The sequence below is a fragment of the Drosophila melanogaster genome, chromosome 2R (assembly GCF_000001215.4).
Source record: "Drosophila melanogaster chromosome 2R".
In the NCBI taxonomy this organism is placed as follows: Eukaryota; Metazoa; Arthropoda; class Insecta; order Diptera; family Drosophilidae; genus Drosophila; species Drosophila melanogaster.
This window is the reverse complement of record NT_033778.4, coordinates 17,767,808-17,783,314: the sequence shown is the minus strand read 5'-3', so window position 1 is coordinate 17,783,314 and position 15,507 is coordinate 17,767,808. Positions and strand designations below refer to the sequence as shown.

Genomic DNA, 15,507 nt, shown 5'->3' with positions numbered 1-15,507 from the left:
TTTTTGCAATACAGCTGAGTTTATATGTAAATTAAACAGCTTGTCTTCCATAGAATTCAAGTTTTGCAAAAACTCATCATTATTGTTTCGCATAAAAATGGACTTTAAAGCCTTAATTGCTGCAAACCCATCCTTAAAAGTAGGACGCTCAGTATCGTCCACATCTTCATCACTATGGCTTTCTTCGTTATCGCTGGTTTTTGCATCTTGAACTAAAGAGCGCACGATTTCATCATCATCTAATTGACCATGGCAAGCCTCATCTGCATCAACATTGGCATATTCATTCCAATTAATATTCGATACAATGTCAACTTCTACGCATTGTTTGTCTTTTTCAGCAATGGTGTCTCCTTTTCTTTGACGCTTTCTTTTTAAACCTGACGCGGCCACAGCTTCATGAATTTCATTTGTTTTTTGTAAAATGCGGTTGACTGTGGATCTGTCGCATTTGAATTTGGCACAAATTTCCTTTTTGTCCACTTTGTTGGTCACTAACTCGATTATTTGAAGCTTTTCCTTTAGTGTTAGTCCAACGACACGCTTTGTTTTACCCATTTTAATAACTTTGTGTCATAAGAAACAAAAACACAAAAATCACGATCAAAGCAAAAACAAAAACGGACATGCGCAGATACTGAAACGAGTTGGCATTCTTGCCATCTTTTAGATATGCAAAAATGATTCATAGATGGCGCAGCTAACTTTGATGATATTCATTGAAATTGGCAAAAAAAAACAGCTGATATGATGCACTTAAGTTAAAAAGGCTGTTATCTGCGATGCAGCAAACGTATGAATTTTCGTACAAATTTTCTATTCACACAAAAAAATGGAAAAATAATGCAGATATCTTGCCGATGCAGCTAACTATCGATGCAGCTAAGCGAATTATACTGTAGTAATCATTTTAGTTTTTTGCAGATGTGATTCTAAATTTGAAATAGTTATCTCCATATAATATTTATGAGATATAAAAAGAATAAATATTATGTGCTGCGAAGTAGAGGCGTACGCAATCTTGTTTTTCAGACATGATCTGGAATAAAGGAGGGAAAACTCTTCTAAAAATTTTGGAATATAACAATTTGGAAAAATGGAACCATTTTTATATGTCTTCCCGATTCCACGGACAATTGAATTTAAATAAACATAGGCACTCATTATTGCTGCTTATATAAGTAGCATACCACAGAAAATACAATTATCTCACCATTAAGCTAATTGCCAAAAATAAAGTATCTGTTAGTACATATTTGTTGTTTTCATATTTTGTTGTCGTTTAAGCAATTTATTTGCATAAAACAGCAAACAAATTCAAAAAGTGCGAACATCGAGTACACATCGATTGGCACTTTCGATTACTACTATCGCCGCCATTAATCGCATACCTCCCATCTCCACACAGCTGTTTTGTTAAACAAAACAGAATTATTCGCCAATTGTTTACAAAAACACTCAAAAAGAGTCTAAGCAAACAATTGGCAAGCAAGTGAAGACTGGCTAGTCTCAGATTAAATTATTCCATAAGTGATGGACAGCCAGGTAAGTGGGCAAATCGAGCGGGACGTACCCTTGCGGCTAGTTGATGTCCGGTGGTTAGATAGTAACTACTACTACGTCGCCTGTGAGTGTGGCAAAATTATCGCTTCACAGCAATTAGTCGTACTTATCAATGCGCCCATTGTGCTAAATCTAAATATGCGAGCAATACCGTGTCTCCAATATTTAAGCACTGTCGCAGAGTGACGTAATTACGCTGCGGGGGCGTTGTCTTTTCTCTCTTTTTCAACGAGATAATAACCTGTGTTTTATTGCCTGTCGCAGGCACCGATCGATGATCTACTGCTGGACATTGTAGACAATGCTTGGCGCATGGAAGTTCTACCCTTCGACCAGATTCTAGTGCCACGCGAAAAGCTACCCGATCCAGAGGCGGACGGCGGTGATTCACACCTGACGGTCAGCGAGCAGGTGAGTACATTTGGGATTTTATTGCCATATCTGTATACTTCTATGGTCTGAACTCGAACAGGAGCAAAAGTGGACTGATCTGGCGTTGGGCTCGCTGGCACCGGACGCAGCCCTCATCGATCAACTGAACATCACCTCTATCTAACCAAGGACCGTGAGTCCACGGGCGAGTGCCACCGCCTCGCCAACCAACCTATTAGCACCACAAGCCCAACTCCTAACACCCCGACAACATGACTAGCAACAACCAAAACAATAGCTCAAGCCACCAGCACCTACACTCCCCCTCCAAACTAACCGAATTTGCCCGCAATTTCGAAGACAAGCCGGAATCGCTCTTTGGCCGAGTGGTAAACAAGATCCAGAATGTATACAACCAGAGCTACAATACCGTCAACGATATATCAAGTGGGAGCAGCAGCAGTTCCTCCACGCAGCCAGTGCAAGTGGTGGGCAAATCACAGTTCTTCAGTGACTCCCAGACTTCCACCGCTGAGATTGCCGATGTGGAAACCTCTAGCCAGAGCTCAGTTCGCCCCCAGCCACCCACCACGCTCAGCATAAGGACCAATAGTGAGACACGTGGCACAAGCACCTCCAGCAATACCGCTGCAGAGGACTCCGAAACCAGCGACCGCGTCGAAACGCTGCCGCTGCCAACCAGCGAAGCGAATCAGGGGCGCACCGTTTCTAACGTCCTCAAACACATAAGCAATATTGTGGCCACAAAAAACAATAACGTGAGTGAAAGTCATAATACCATTATCGTTTTAAAAATTTGAATGATTCACTGGAACTTTACCACAATAAAATATTTCTGTTGACTCATTTTTTTTAGCTTTATAAGACAAATTCCTACATTTCATTTCAGGATCTGCGAAACTACAAGGACACGGAGCTGCAGCGCTTTTGGATGCCCGATTCCAAGGCTAAGGAATGCTATGATTGCTCTCAAAAGTTCTCCACCTTCCGGAGGAAACACCACTGTCGATTGTGTGGCCAAATATTCTGCTCAAAGTGCTGCAACCAAGTGGTGCCTGGCATGATAATTCGCTGCGATGGCGATCTCAAAGTGTGCAACTACTGCTCCAAGATAGTGCTCACATTCCTGAAGTCCTCAAGCTCTGAGATGGGACAGGATATGCAGGAGCTGCAGCAGCACTTAAGTAACAAACTGGAAGTACAAGATAGTGGCAGCTCGCTTGCAAAACATCCCCAGATGCAAAGGGCACCCCTTCCGCGTAAGACATCAGTGGGCTATCAAGAGGAGCGATTCAGTTCGCATCCAACTTACACAACCCTTTCCATCGACGATCGCAAGAATATCCTGCAGCAGTCAAATTCATTAATTACCCTGCACGAGGAAATGCAGCGTGATCTGCCTGCTCAAAATTGTGGTCAGCGTCTGATTGAGTTTCTCAATAGTAATAATAAATCAGCAAACGAGGTGCAGGCGGTGGCCATACTGAATGCTATGCTAGCCGCTGGTTTCCTCGAGCCAATCGTACCCGATCCCGAGCAAATGGACTTCGATTCGTCGCTACACTATAAGTTCTCCAAAAGCAGCAGTTCGGATACCTCCCGAACGATGAGTCCGCAATTTGAGGCGAATCCCCATGCGGAACCACAACCTCCAAAGTCAATGGATCAATCAGCTGAAGAAAAGGAGAAGGAGCTAGAAAATGAACTGGAAAACGATCGATGCTATACCACAGCAACTTCTAAGCTTCTTGCCTCCTATTGCGAACACGAAGAGCAGCTACTGGCACAGATGTTGCGCGCACATAATTTGGACCAGGAATGGGACAAGGTGCTTCAGATGCTTTGTTCCACGGCAGCGAATCACTTCAAGCCAGAGCATTGTAGTAACGATCTCATGGACATACGTAACTATGTAAACTTTAAAAAGGTGCCGGGTGGCAGACGCAAGGACTCGAAGATTGTTCATGGAGTGGCATTCTCTAAAAATGTCGCCCATAAAGATATGGCAACTCATGTGCCCTTTCCTCGCATACTGCTGCTGCAGTGTCCCATTGTGTACGAGCGTATTGAGGGAAAGTTTGTGACCATTGAGACCGTGCTGCTCCAGGAAAAGGAATACCTTCGAAACGTTTGCGCCCGCATTATGAGCTTCAAGCCCAACGTTGTGCTTGTCCACAAGAATGTGGCGGGCATTGCCCAGGACCTTTTGAGATCCTATGAAGTTACCCTTGTTCTGGATGTAAAGCTTTCGGTAATGGAGCGTCTGTCACGCACCCTGCAGTGCGACATTGTCAGTTCAATTGAGTCGAATATAACCATGCCCAAGCTGGGCTATTGCAATGATTTTTACATACGCAACTATAATGGCAAAACGTTGATGTTCTTTGAGAAGCTGACCAATCCCCGGGGATACACCTGTCTCCTCAGAGGTGGGAGCAATGCTGAACTGACGAGGGTCAAGCGGGTGGCATCGGCCCTGCTCTTTGCACGCTACAACTGGCGCTTGGAAATGTCATTCCTGCTGAACGAGTTCGCCCAACCACTTAGTCCAAAACCTTCGATATTCGACTCCAAGGAAACAAGCCCCAAAACGGAAACGGAGGCAGAACTTCGATCTAAGCGACCAATTATTTTAGAGCGCAAGTCCGAGGATAAGATCACCACCATCGTCAGCGAGAATGTGTCTGATTTCACGGATCCATTGCGTGCATCACAAGCCGAAGCCCTGTCCACTTCGCCTTGTGCTCCACCCGTGGTTGAGGCGCTAGCTGTGGAACCGCGTTACGACAACAGATTCCGCACGGCACTCAGTTCCACGCTGCTCTCTGTGAGTCCCTTCCTGACATTTCCCCTACCTTATTTGGAAACGGAACAGGGAAGGAAATGCAAGCTGCGTAAGCTGTTTCCCGCAGAGCTATACTTTTCCAAACAATGGTCCCGGACCGGATTGGAGAGGCCAGATAGCATGGGAGACGGCGAAGCAGGGAAATCTGAGCCAGGAAACAAAGAGAACCAGATGCAGCTACTTCCAGCCCATGATTTTGTGCTGATGAAGATCACAGCACCTGCTAGCAGTCGAGACATTCAGTCGAAGCTAGCTGAGTTCCGCTCCTTTGGCGGTCGGTTACCCAAGGGCAAGGCTCCGAGTAAGCAAACAATCCGATTCATCTATAAATCATTGTCATTACCACTCATTTATCCCACAGTGCTCCGACCGAAAAAAAAGAACGCCGAAGTGATCCAGCGACCGCAGAAGGTCAGTGAGGAGCAACTGTACAAGGATGCCCTTGATCCGCAGAACCATCAACGTCTACCGGTGCTCTTCTGCAGCTTCCATTACAATCCCAAGGGCGTTTCGTCGTTCTGCAAGCTGCCCATGCTGCTGGACATGAAGTTCTACGGGCAATATGACATCATGCTGGAGCAGTTCCTCCAACGTTACTGCTGTCTTTTTAACTCCATGTGCCCGTCGTGCAATCTGCCGATGCTGGGTCATGTTCGTCGATATGTACACTCGTTGGGTTGCGTACATGTCTACCTAACCGAGGACCTAACCCGTTCCGACCCCACGCGTATATACTTTACCTCCTGGTGCAGCATATGCAATGCCACTACACCCACTATTCCGCTTTCCGATGCCGCAAAGTGCCTTTCCCTCGCCAAGTACCTTGAGATGCGCTTCCATGGCCACGCCTACAAGAGACGACCTCCTTCGACGGACGCAGAACAAGGTGGCACTGTATGTGAACACTCATTGCATCGTGATTATGTGCACCACTTCAGTTTCCGCGGTGTTGGCGCCAAATTCCAATATACGCCCGTTGAGGTTTGGGAGACGGATCTTCCTTCGTTGACTGTGCAACTGGATTTGCCGCAACCATTTCAAAGTGCCCAAGTCCAGGAGGAAATTAAAAACTTTTCGATAAAGGGTCACGAGGTTTACAACAGGATTCACGAGCGTATTGCTGACCTCGCCACCGAGGAAGAGAACTCACCACTGGTGCAGCATCTGAAAACCATGCTCACGCATGACCAGTTTATCTTCAAGCAGAAGATTGAGATCGTACACACACTGCTCACGGATAACAGGGCTACTGCCTACGACACTAGCGATGCTTTGGCCATGGCAAGAAGAGCTCTGGCAGAGAGCATTGAGCTGTGGGGACCGCGGTTGCAGGAGATCGAGAAGCTGACCGCCAAGCAGGCGCATCACATCGACTCTGGAACCATCTGCACGGAGGAACTAAGACCGGAACAGGTTCAGACTGCAGATTCTTCTAAAGTTACCACCTCTAGTTTGCCAAAGGAGAATGATCCCCTGGAGTGTCCAAGCGAGGACACTGAAACTGGCGCATCAAACAGTCAGACTGTTTTGGACAAGAATTTCTCTATTGACCAGATGTTGGCCTCTACCGTTAACGTTTACTCGGATAAAAAGTCTATAAGGAAGATTCTTACCCAGCTTCTGCCATCTGGTAATCAGGTTAACCCTTTGCAGTCGCCATTTCCGGCACAAGATCATCTGACGCTTCCATTGGGCAGTATTCCCATTCACGTGAGAGAAACCGATCTCAGTTCAGTGATTGCATACAGTTTGACCTCGATGGATTATCAAAAGGCAATAGACGAGGCGGAGGCCAACTCCAATGCTGCCCATTCAAGTCCGCAGTTAAAGCGAAAAATTCCATTAGCGGAAAGCGTTAGCGACGCCGAAGACAGTCCAAGCCTTTCGCGTACTTCGAGCAACACAAGTGCCGCTCCCAATGCATCGGTTCCTTCTCCAGCTACCGCGGCCTCCGAGTCGGAGGAAAAAAGCAAGGAACGCATAAAGCAGCCACCGAGTCCGCATATCACACTGGCATTCCAAGATCACAGCTGCCAGTTCCAGTGTAAGATCTACTTTGCCCGCGAGTTTGATGCAATGCGGTCGAAGAGTTTGAAGCCTCCCAAGCTAGACAAATCCCTGTACCGCCGGCTGGAGAAGAGCAAGATGCGGGAGGAGCTGAGAATCTCACAGAGTCGCACCGGGTCCGAAATGGAGCTGGTTCGCAAACCCAGCGACGTTGGTGCGCCTCGAACCACTGAGGATGATTCCAATCAGGAGGAGGACGCTAGGATAGCATTGGCGCGAAGCCTTTGCAAAAGTGTCCAATGGGAGGCGAGGGGCGGTAAATCGGGATCCCGGTTTTGCAAGACGCTTGGTAAGCTTAAAGATTACAAATAAATATGAGTTTAAAACTTATTCACTTTGAATGCAACCAGACGATCGTTTCGTGCTCAAAGAGATGAACTCAAGGGACATGACCATCTTTGAGCCATTTGCTCCGAAATACTTTGAGTACATCGACAGGTGCCAGCAGCAACAACAGCCCACATTGCTGGCCAAGATCTTTGGTGTCTTCAGAGTCAGCGTGAAGAAAAAGGAGTGGGTATTGTTGTATTGTATATACTCCAGTTCTGTAACTTACGCATTTTTAATACTAGTTCTTTCGTGGAGCGTTCTGTGATGGTCATGGAGAATCTGTTTTACGGCTGCAATATTGAAAACAAATTTGATCTTAAGGGCTCAGAGAGGAATCGCTTGGTGGATCCCAGCAATCAGCAAGGTGAAATTGTCTTGCTGGATGAGAATCTGGTTCAGAGTAAGTCTGTTTTCCATACAAACACTAATAAATTGTTTAAATATAATATTACTTTGTTACAGTGTCCTGGTCAAAGCCTTTGTATGTGCTGTCCCATAGCAAAACTGTCCTGAGGGATGCCATCCAGCGAGATTCGTCCTTCCTGGAAAAAAACCTCGTCATGGACTATTCACTTTTGGTGGGCTTGGACAAGAAAAATGGCGTCTTGGTACTTGGCATCATAGGTTTGTCTCATCTTATCCCTTTCAATGTCTGGAATAATTTGACGTTCCTTTTGATAGATTACATTCGAACCTTTACGCTGGATAAAAGAGTGGAATCCATTATAAAAGGATCGGGAATCCTTGGAGGCAAGGGAAAGGATCCGACCGTGGTCAATCCGGAGCGCTACAAGCAGCGCTTTATCGATGCGATGGATCGCTATTTCCTCACAGTTCCGGATCGTTGGGAGGGCCTTTCCAAGGTCTAATCCCCTTCACCCACCCACACACACACACACACACACACACACAAAGTGCACACGTTAGTTAACTTAACATAGCTATAGACGCAATAAAGTAGACGCCAATCCAACTCAATTCGATTTCAACAACCAACACTCTGTCAGCCAGCATTTCCGACTCCGCAGGCAAATTGATTTGGCCTTGACCCGCATCCGCAGCCCGGAAGCCACCGCTGCTCATGACAATTGAAAGCCATGTACTTCGGAGTTGCGTGCCAGGCGAAAAAGGAAATTATTATCATGATGGAGACCGCGTCGCGAAATGAAATCGTTAAGAGGCGAGTAAATCAGGCAAATGTGCCCATTGGAGTCTCATAAGCATGGTTTCATTAGCAAGGCGTCAAAATGCCGCGAATTGGGTTAAAGAACTCAACTCTGACAGCTGCAGCGGGTGGCCAAAATCGGAATCAAAACAACATAACACCATTTCATATTCAAATCAACTGCAGCTGGCAACTTTTGATTTCCCAAACAGCAGGAGCATGAGAAGGAGGACACAAACGGCCGGATTGCATGTGGCAGCACTTAGAGCTCAACTCAAAATATAAAATCCTCACATTGTTGTAATCCCCCCAGTGACACCTTAAGTCAGTCAGTCGCCGTGGGAAAATGTTGGCGCAGCAGAAGCGCACTGGAGTTACGGACGCTGAGGGTGGCAAAGTGGCAAGTTGGCCAGGTGGAAATGTCGGAAAGTTGGCGTGCGAAAACTGGCTAACTTCTTGGTGGCGCGCACTGCCACCATTCAGTTCGGATTTACGATCTGAGCGGTCAAGTTGTAGTGCGGCGAGCTGCGCTTAAATGGCGCCATTTGCGGTTCGGTGGCAACGGAGGGACTGGACTACTGGACTAGTGGTCAGCCACTGGCCAAGGGTGTGCCGCAACATGAGTGCCAGCTACAAAGTTTTCCCACTGCACGGAGACTCAATAAATGTTTAATTAGAGTGCAAAGCATACAAAAGCAGGAAATCAACTATGGCAATTGCCTACGACTGGAAGACCAACGATGTGTAAGGAGCTAAGTTGGTTCCCAACTATTTTGGGATATAACAAATCCACTAGCTAATAGTCTCAAGTAAAAGTAACACCCAACTATTCTTAGGAACTAACTCAAGGAATTTCATGTGTATTCCTTCGAAAGTTTTCCTGCACCCCACAAGGAAATATTCTGACCCCATTGTTTTATTAACCTGTTTTACGGAGGGTAACTAACATGTTCATGAGTATAAATAAAAAAGGCTATTTTCTTTAAGCAAACTTAATGACGAAACCTATCGAAATTTGAAAGTATTAAACTTTAAGCATAACCATTTCCCAAACTCAAGTTCCCTTGTAAAGTTAACCCAGAATAAAACCCCTTCGCTTTGCAACTGATTTAAAGTGAGTGATGTTAGACCTAATCGAATTCCCGGTGTCGGTTGACCTTGTCTTTTGTTTTTTATTGCTGTTAACATAATGGCGCATTCTTGTTTATTGCATTACGTATACGCCCTGTGGCGTGACTAGGCCGTGTTACAGCAATTATAAATCTGCAACTGTAATTATGTGTATGTCCTAGGGTTCGCAGTGGCGAACCACCTGATTAGCATATTTAAATGGGTTACCCTTCTGCTGGCTGGTCTGCTTTAAAAATAGCCAAAGGTCATTTGGCATTGTCAAGATTAGAAGTTCGCAGGACTTTCCATGCCGGGGCTTTCGGTCGCCTTCTATGCGTCGAAAGTTGGTCAGAAATTGGGTCAGACTTTCGGCCCTAGTTACGAGCAGTTTTCTTTTTTTTTTTATGTTCCTGTCTGTTTCCGTTTCCAAATCAGCCAGCGAATCACGCACATTCCTCCCGCGTCATGCAATGAAATTTTGGTTTACGAATAATACAACATTTTGGCTACCACCAATTATAACCATTTGGCTGGCGCACATTTTTCCACACGTGAGAACTTTTAGGCGTCGTTAAAACTGTTTTAATTCCGAACTGCGCAACAGGTGGCTGTGGTCACATTTAGTCCGGTCTCGGGAGTCATAAAAAGTGCAATTTGCATGCGCGCCGGTTCGCCTCCGACTGGCAATCCTTGTGCATTTTAAATGGCCTGCCTGCTGGGAGACGACGAGTCCTTGGCAATGCCTTAACAAAAAAAAAACCATTTCCGTATATGGATTACCAAGGTCCTTGTAGTCGCAGTGTCGTGGGCGTTGTCAGGACTAACAAAAGTCGGGAATTTCGTGAGCTATTGATTGGCATTTTGTGGAGTGGGCAAGCTATTCATATATGCCCAGGAACAGTGTTTAAAAAAAAAAGGATGTAATGATTTTTGAAACATTCTGTACAGAATTTGGGTATCATTTTTAAGCCAGCTCAGAAACTAGTTTTGAAATGCATGTGTTAAATATTTTGAGTTGGGATCGGTCTTTCTGATAACAAAAGTATTATTATTATTATGTTTTATGATTATTTTCAATTTTCCTGGAAGTGATTTAATAAGGGATTTGGCAATGGATACCATCGTATCGACTCTGCTTGCTCGACCTGCTGCTTCCATCGAATCCAATAGACAATTTTCTAATTTGCAGCAATTTTACCCTTTTCCCTCATTCATTAGTTTGTTTACAGAGGTTTGTGAGGCGAGTGTGCCTAGCAACATGGTCATAGCACGCCATCGGGTCTTGCTCTATGGAAATGGAGGTGGATGTGGAGGAATGCCTTCGCTGGCTGCCTTTTGCAACCGGTCGTGGTCTTATGGAGGCCCACCTCCTTCCCAAAACTCCTCCATTGCAATTGCAAAAGGTCGAAGGCAGATGGGGGAATTGGTGGCCCCGTTATTAAGGGACCTACCTGTTATTTGGTTGTGGTGGCGACCACCAGCGATACCCATAACTTTTCCACTCAGTTGGCTGGCAAAGACAAGACGCGTCGGATGTTCCATAGCAGATACTAACCGGATTCACATTATCCCCCACATACCACAGCTTTGATGCCGACTTTGGCTGGAATCGCTCCTTCTCCGAGCCGGATCTCACAGGCAATCAGAAGTCCGGCGATCTCAGCCGGTTCGCCATCAAGCATCCGCACGAGTACATAGCCGTCGATGACCTCAAGTACTTTCGCCGTCGCCAGCCCGTCCATCTGCACACCCGGAGCAACGTATGCCTCCACAGCGGCGATGAGCCAGCGATCAGTTTCGGCTCCCTGAAGTCCGAGTATCGCAAGCACTTCTGTGGCACCCAGTCCCGACCCAGATCCTTGCTGCGGCGCGCTACTTCGCTGCGATTGGAGGGATTCATGCAGCTGCTGTCGGAGCACCAGGAGAAATACCACTGGTACACGCCCGAGGACCTGCGATTGTGAGTAGATGAGTAGCCAATTCTTAGTAATAGTCTAGAGTAGTTCAACTGGCAGGGAACTGGCTTTCAAAGAAATCAATAGTTAATCAATAGAAAACTGATTTCTGCCCACAGCTCCCGCACCTTTCCCGTCCGCAATCCGGAGAACCTGCAGTTGGGCGCGGGCAGCGGTCCCACCGATGGCATGAAGAACTCCTCGTACCTTATGCTGGATCCCAGCACCAAGATACTGCCACGCGAGGTGTTCCTCGACGAGTCGGAGCTGGCGGCCCGGAACCAACCCACTAGTAAGCTGGCGGCGGACAAGTTTCGCCGCGATGTGGCTGCCCAGGAGCAGCAGCGATGCCATCTGCAGATGCGTGCCCAGGCTGTGGACCACGAACAGCAGGGCCAGGTGCCAGAGCCCTCCGAGTACCGTCGCCAGTTCGTGCAGCAGTTCCCCGAGAAGGCGCACTCCATTCCCCAGATGAGCAGCATCAAGATTCAGGGTGAGTTCGTGGCGGTGCCGGAATACAGGGACAGCTTCCGTATGTATGCCAACTACTCGAAGAGTGCGCCCATCAAGAAGAACGACAACCTGCGCGTATCCGGTTCCGAGGCGGCCTGCGCCCCCAGCTCGGAGGTGCCGGAGTACCGCGACAAATTCATCGACCCACCCAAGAACGTGCCCAAAGAGAAGTCCCTTAAGACGGACGACCACCTGCGTCCGCGCGGGGAGTTTACCAAAGAGATTCCCGAATACCACGAGAGCTTCCGAGATCCGCAGATCACCGAAATGCCGGAGCGGGGTAAGCCCCGTGAGCCGTTCCTTCGCCTGCGCGGCAAGATCGAGTTTAATCCGGAGTACAGGAATAACTATCAGGATTTTCCGCGTTCCCGACCCGTTGTCCAGAAGCCCACCTCCTGCTTCCGGTTGCCCACCTCGGGCGCATGCCACGCCCCATCCGTCCACCATCAGCCGGAAGAGGATCTGGAAACACCTGTCCTGGTCACAGTGCCTCCATCGGAGGTAACTGCCACGCCGGAGTATCGTCGAGCGCAGTACAACTACCAATTGCGGGAGCGCCCGAGGGATTTAGAGGCTGCACCAGCTGGTGTCCAGGGAAATTTGCGCAAAAGTTCCGATTCCACGTTGGAAGCTAGACAGCCGCAGGCCCCCATGCCCCACAAACGGAGAACCTCGCGTCAGCGGCAGATCAAGGAGCCAGAGCAACCGTTGGCCACTAGATTCGACGATGTGGTCGGCAATGCGGCCAAAAAGCCAGCGCGCTACGGACGACGTGCATCTGTGCTCCAGAACGCAGCCAGTTGTCGGGAGAACTCGTCAATCATCGAGGGTAATCCCAAATACGCCGTGGGATGTCGTCGCTCCAAGCAGCCAGTCGGAAATCAGACGCAGCCACCCGGTGCCTTTGTGGTGCTCGACGAGCACTGCAAGCCTTCCAACTGGATGAAGAAGACCTGGTACGACTCCTAGGACAACGCATCTACACCTACCGTTGGTATTCTGTTTTAAATCGAACTAATGTAAAGCAAATAAAAAATGTTTAATTCGAAAAAAACTGTCAAAATAACAATTAATCATTGAGTTTTTAAAATTATTTTTAATTATTATTTATCAACGTATGTGCATGAATCTATCATCTAGAGAAAAACTTGCTCATTAATTGAGTTATTTATTTCAGGAATTGAATTGACTTGCATTGGGTTTTACTGTAAGTATCTTTAAGAACGTTTATCTGGCCCACCCTGAAAATGTATCTTTCTCATTCATGGCGAAAAAACGTAAACAAACGGTTGACTGCTCACCTGAAAAATGTTTGGGTGACTTTAATCTTATCTTGTGGCTGGATTGATAATAGTTTTGAGAGAGCGGTTACTCATAGTTGTTCAGTATCACCGTGGATTTCGCAAGCTGCAGATGTGAGCAACGCAATTACAATACCAGATTCAAAGGGGAACTCCCATCGGAATCATGACAGACACGGTGGTCCATGCGGCCACTCCTCCGCCTCACATACTTGGTTACACCGTTCGTAGCCGCACGCGCATCTGGGTTTCCTACATAGTGCCCACCTGTCTTGGACTGTTGGTGTACATCGTTCAAACAGCCTCGGATTTGGCCCTGAGCTACCAGCACTTCAGGCAAAAGGAGCCGACACTGGGAGCTGGCACCCTGGTCCTGGTTATCCTACCCCCCGTGATCACTTTCATCCTGGTCGCGGCTTCAAAGGAACAAAGGGAATGCGCCTGCTCGGAACGTAATAAATGCGTCGCCCTTGGCATTGGACTGCTCAAGCTGTTCCTGTTCCCCTTCTTTGTGATCTTCAGGTGAGTCAATGGATTGCCATGTGGGTCACTGCCATATTTATTAACTTTCAAACGATGAGGTTCTGTACGCGCTTGTTTTGGGCCATCGAGGGACTCTTTCACGACGACGACGATGTGGAGCGCATGAAATGCTTGGCCAAGGCCACGCAAACCTCCAACATCGAGTTGTTACTTTTTGTTCAGGCCTATGCCCAGGCAGCTCCACAAATCATTCTCCAGCTGTATCACATGCTCGTCCAGGATATGTTCCGCAATTACGAGACCTGTAAGATATATCCTCATGGCATTAGCAATGTATTAACTTCTTGCTTTTAGCTGCTGTTCAATCCTTATCGCTGGTATTCTCAGCCATTGATCTGGCTGCCATAACCACCAGTTATCATAGGATCGAAAGCCAGCGGCGGGTGGGTCGCCATTATCCTTGGGCCACTCCGCAACAGGTGGACAGCCATCGATGTCAGCTGGAGCAGAATGAACGCCTATGCTGTGAGGCTGAGCGGAAAAAGCGCGAGTCCGAGCGCACCATCACCAGTTTCCCGGAATCCGACAAGATAATGGAGAACTTTCGAGCCCGCAAGTCATTGCCGAACTCAGGTGAGGCCACCCATGAGCTGCATATTCAGGGAGAAGATGAGGTGGACAACGATGCACTGGAGCAAGTGGAAACGCGAGCATTACTGCATTCCGGGCCGATAGATAATGCTACCGATGAGGAGAAGATACAGGGAACAAGGCCCAGGCTGAAAGTGCGATACGAGGACTTGGGGGACTTGGACACCATCGAGGTGTTGGACAGCATACCCGAGACGCCAGCTCCTCCACCGCCGCCAAAAACGGCGCCACCAGAATTGCCCGTTCTGAAGCCAACCGAGGAGGATCCTCCAACGCCCGACTTGCGACGAACCTTGTCCGACAATGAGCATCGAAAGAGCCGTCGGGTCACACGACCTCTGTCCCAGCTGGAAACCTTTAAGGATATGCTGCTGGTTAATGCCCAGCTGTACATCAAAGAGAATGTCCCACATCCGCCCAAGCTTCTCATTGGCAGGCTCAAGGACGAGGATCCCGAGGAGCACACTGTTCTGATTCCCCAATCACCCAAACCATCACCTCTAACGCCCAAGGATGTGGTGGACTTTTATTTCCCGCGACCCACGAAAATAGTGAATGGTATCCAACAGGATGATTTCGCTGGCAGGACGGTGTCCTTCTTCGGATGGATTGCCTTCATCACCATGAGAATGCTTTCGTTGTCCACTTTCTGTGTCTTCTATCCGAAGGCATTCTTTATCCTGGTGGGCGTACACTATGCGCTGATGCTGGGTTGCCTGGCATTGGAAACCCGTTGTCGTGGTAGTTGGAGTCGCAGCCTGTTCCTCCTTCTTCTTGCCTACATCTATATATTTGTGTTAATGGAATTCCGCGTGTCCTTCAAGAACATTCGATTGTGGTATGGTGGATACCTGGTGCTCACGCTCGTCGAGAACATTACCATATCGTCCATTTGGTATGCAAACGAGGAGTTTGAGTCCTGGTGGTTCGGTTTCATCTGGGAGTGGATCGTTTACAGTGGAATACTATTTCTGGCTACTTTAATCGTTTACTACTGTATACTCCGACCCAAGGAAGTATCCCTCATCGTGGAGGACGATTTCCCGCAAGGGGATCAACAGGAAAGTCCTGAGGACCAGGCCGTTGCCTAGCAGTTTCCGGCTAGTTTGTTATATCGAAGTAGGTAGAGTG

The 15,507-nt window shown here is 47.7% G+C and overlaps 4 protein-coding genes across 7 annotated transcripts, besides 1 other annotated feature; all 4 read left to right on the top strand.

The window, feature by feature from the left end:
- Positions 1 to 899: part of a mobile genetic element that runs on past the window's edge.
- A 485-nt stretch (positions 900 to 1,384) lies between these two features.
- Positions 1,385 to 9,351, top strand: CG33981 (uncharacterized protein). Of its 3 annotated transcripts, none has more exons than NM_001274133.2 (9): positions 1,385 to 1,545; positions 1,828 to 1,974; positions 2,036 to 2,714; positions 2,846 to 5,102; positions 5,163 to 7,157; positions 7,219 to 7,381; positions 7,441 to 7,598; positions 7,661 to 7,822; positions 7,880 to 8,192. In NM_001274133.2, exons 1-3 carry the CDS (start codon positions 1,534 to 1,536, stop codon positions 2,213 to 2,215), a joined length of 339 nt encoding a protein of 112 aa, NP_001261062.1. In that variant the 5' UTR covers positions 1,385 to 1,533; the 3' UTR covers positions 2,216 to 2,714; positions 2,846 to 5,102; positions 5,163 to 7,157; positions 7,219 to 7,381; positions 7,441 to 7,598; positions 7,661 to 7,822; positions 7,880 to 8,192. The 3 variants fall into 2 exon arrangements, with proteins under 3 accessions (NP_001033955.1, NP_001261062.1, NP_001033954.1); NM_001038866.3 differs by having other exon boundaries at positions 7,880 to 9,351.
- fab1 (fab1 kinase) lies at positions 1,385 to 9,351 on the top strand. Of its 2 annotated transcripts, none has more exons than NM_137425.4 (9): positions 1,385 to 1,545; positions 1,828 to 1,974; positions 2,036 to 2,714; positions 2,846 to 5,102; positions 5,163 to 7,157; positions 7,219 to 7,381; positions 7,441 to 7,598; positions 7,661 to 7,822; positions 7,880 to 9,351. In NM_137425.4, exons 3-9 carry the CDS (start codon positions 2,208 to 2,210, stop codon positions 8,065 to 8,067), a joined length of 5,430 nt encoding a protein of 1,809 aa, NP_611269.1. In that variant the 5' UTR covers positions 1,385 to 1,545; positions 1,828 to 1,974; positions 2,036 to 2,207; the 3' UTR covers positions 8,068 to 9,351. The 2 variants fall into 2 exon arrangements, with proteins under 2 accessions (NP_611269.1, NP_995880.1); NM_206158.3 differs by having other exon boundaries at positions 7,880 to 8,192.
- A 1,411-nt stretch (positions 9,352 to 10,762) lies between these two features.
- On the top strand, positions 10,763 to 12,910 carry CG6362 (uncharacterized protein; the record flags this gene model as incomplete). Its single annotated transcript, NM_137424.1, has 3 exons — positions 10,763 to 10,899; positions 11,059 to 11,433; positions 11,548 to 12,910. 3 exons carry the CDS (start codon positions 10,763 to 10,765, stop codon positions 12,908 to 12,910), a joined length of 1,875 nt encoding a protein of 624 aa, NP_611268.1.
- A 415-nt stretch (positions 12,911 to 13,325) lies between these two features.
- On the top strand, positions 13,326 to 15,507 carry CG18635 (uncharacterized protein). The gene is made up of 3 exons (NM_137423.2): positions 13,326 to 13,764; positions 13,824 to 14,029; positions 14,080 to 15,507. Exons 1-3 carry the CDS (start codon positions 13,409 to 13,411, stop codon positions 15,465 to 15,467), a joined length of 1,950 nt encoding a protein of 649 aa, NP_611267.1. The 5' UTR covers positions 13,326 to 13,408; the 3' UTR covers positions 15,468 to 15,507.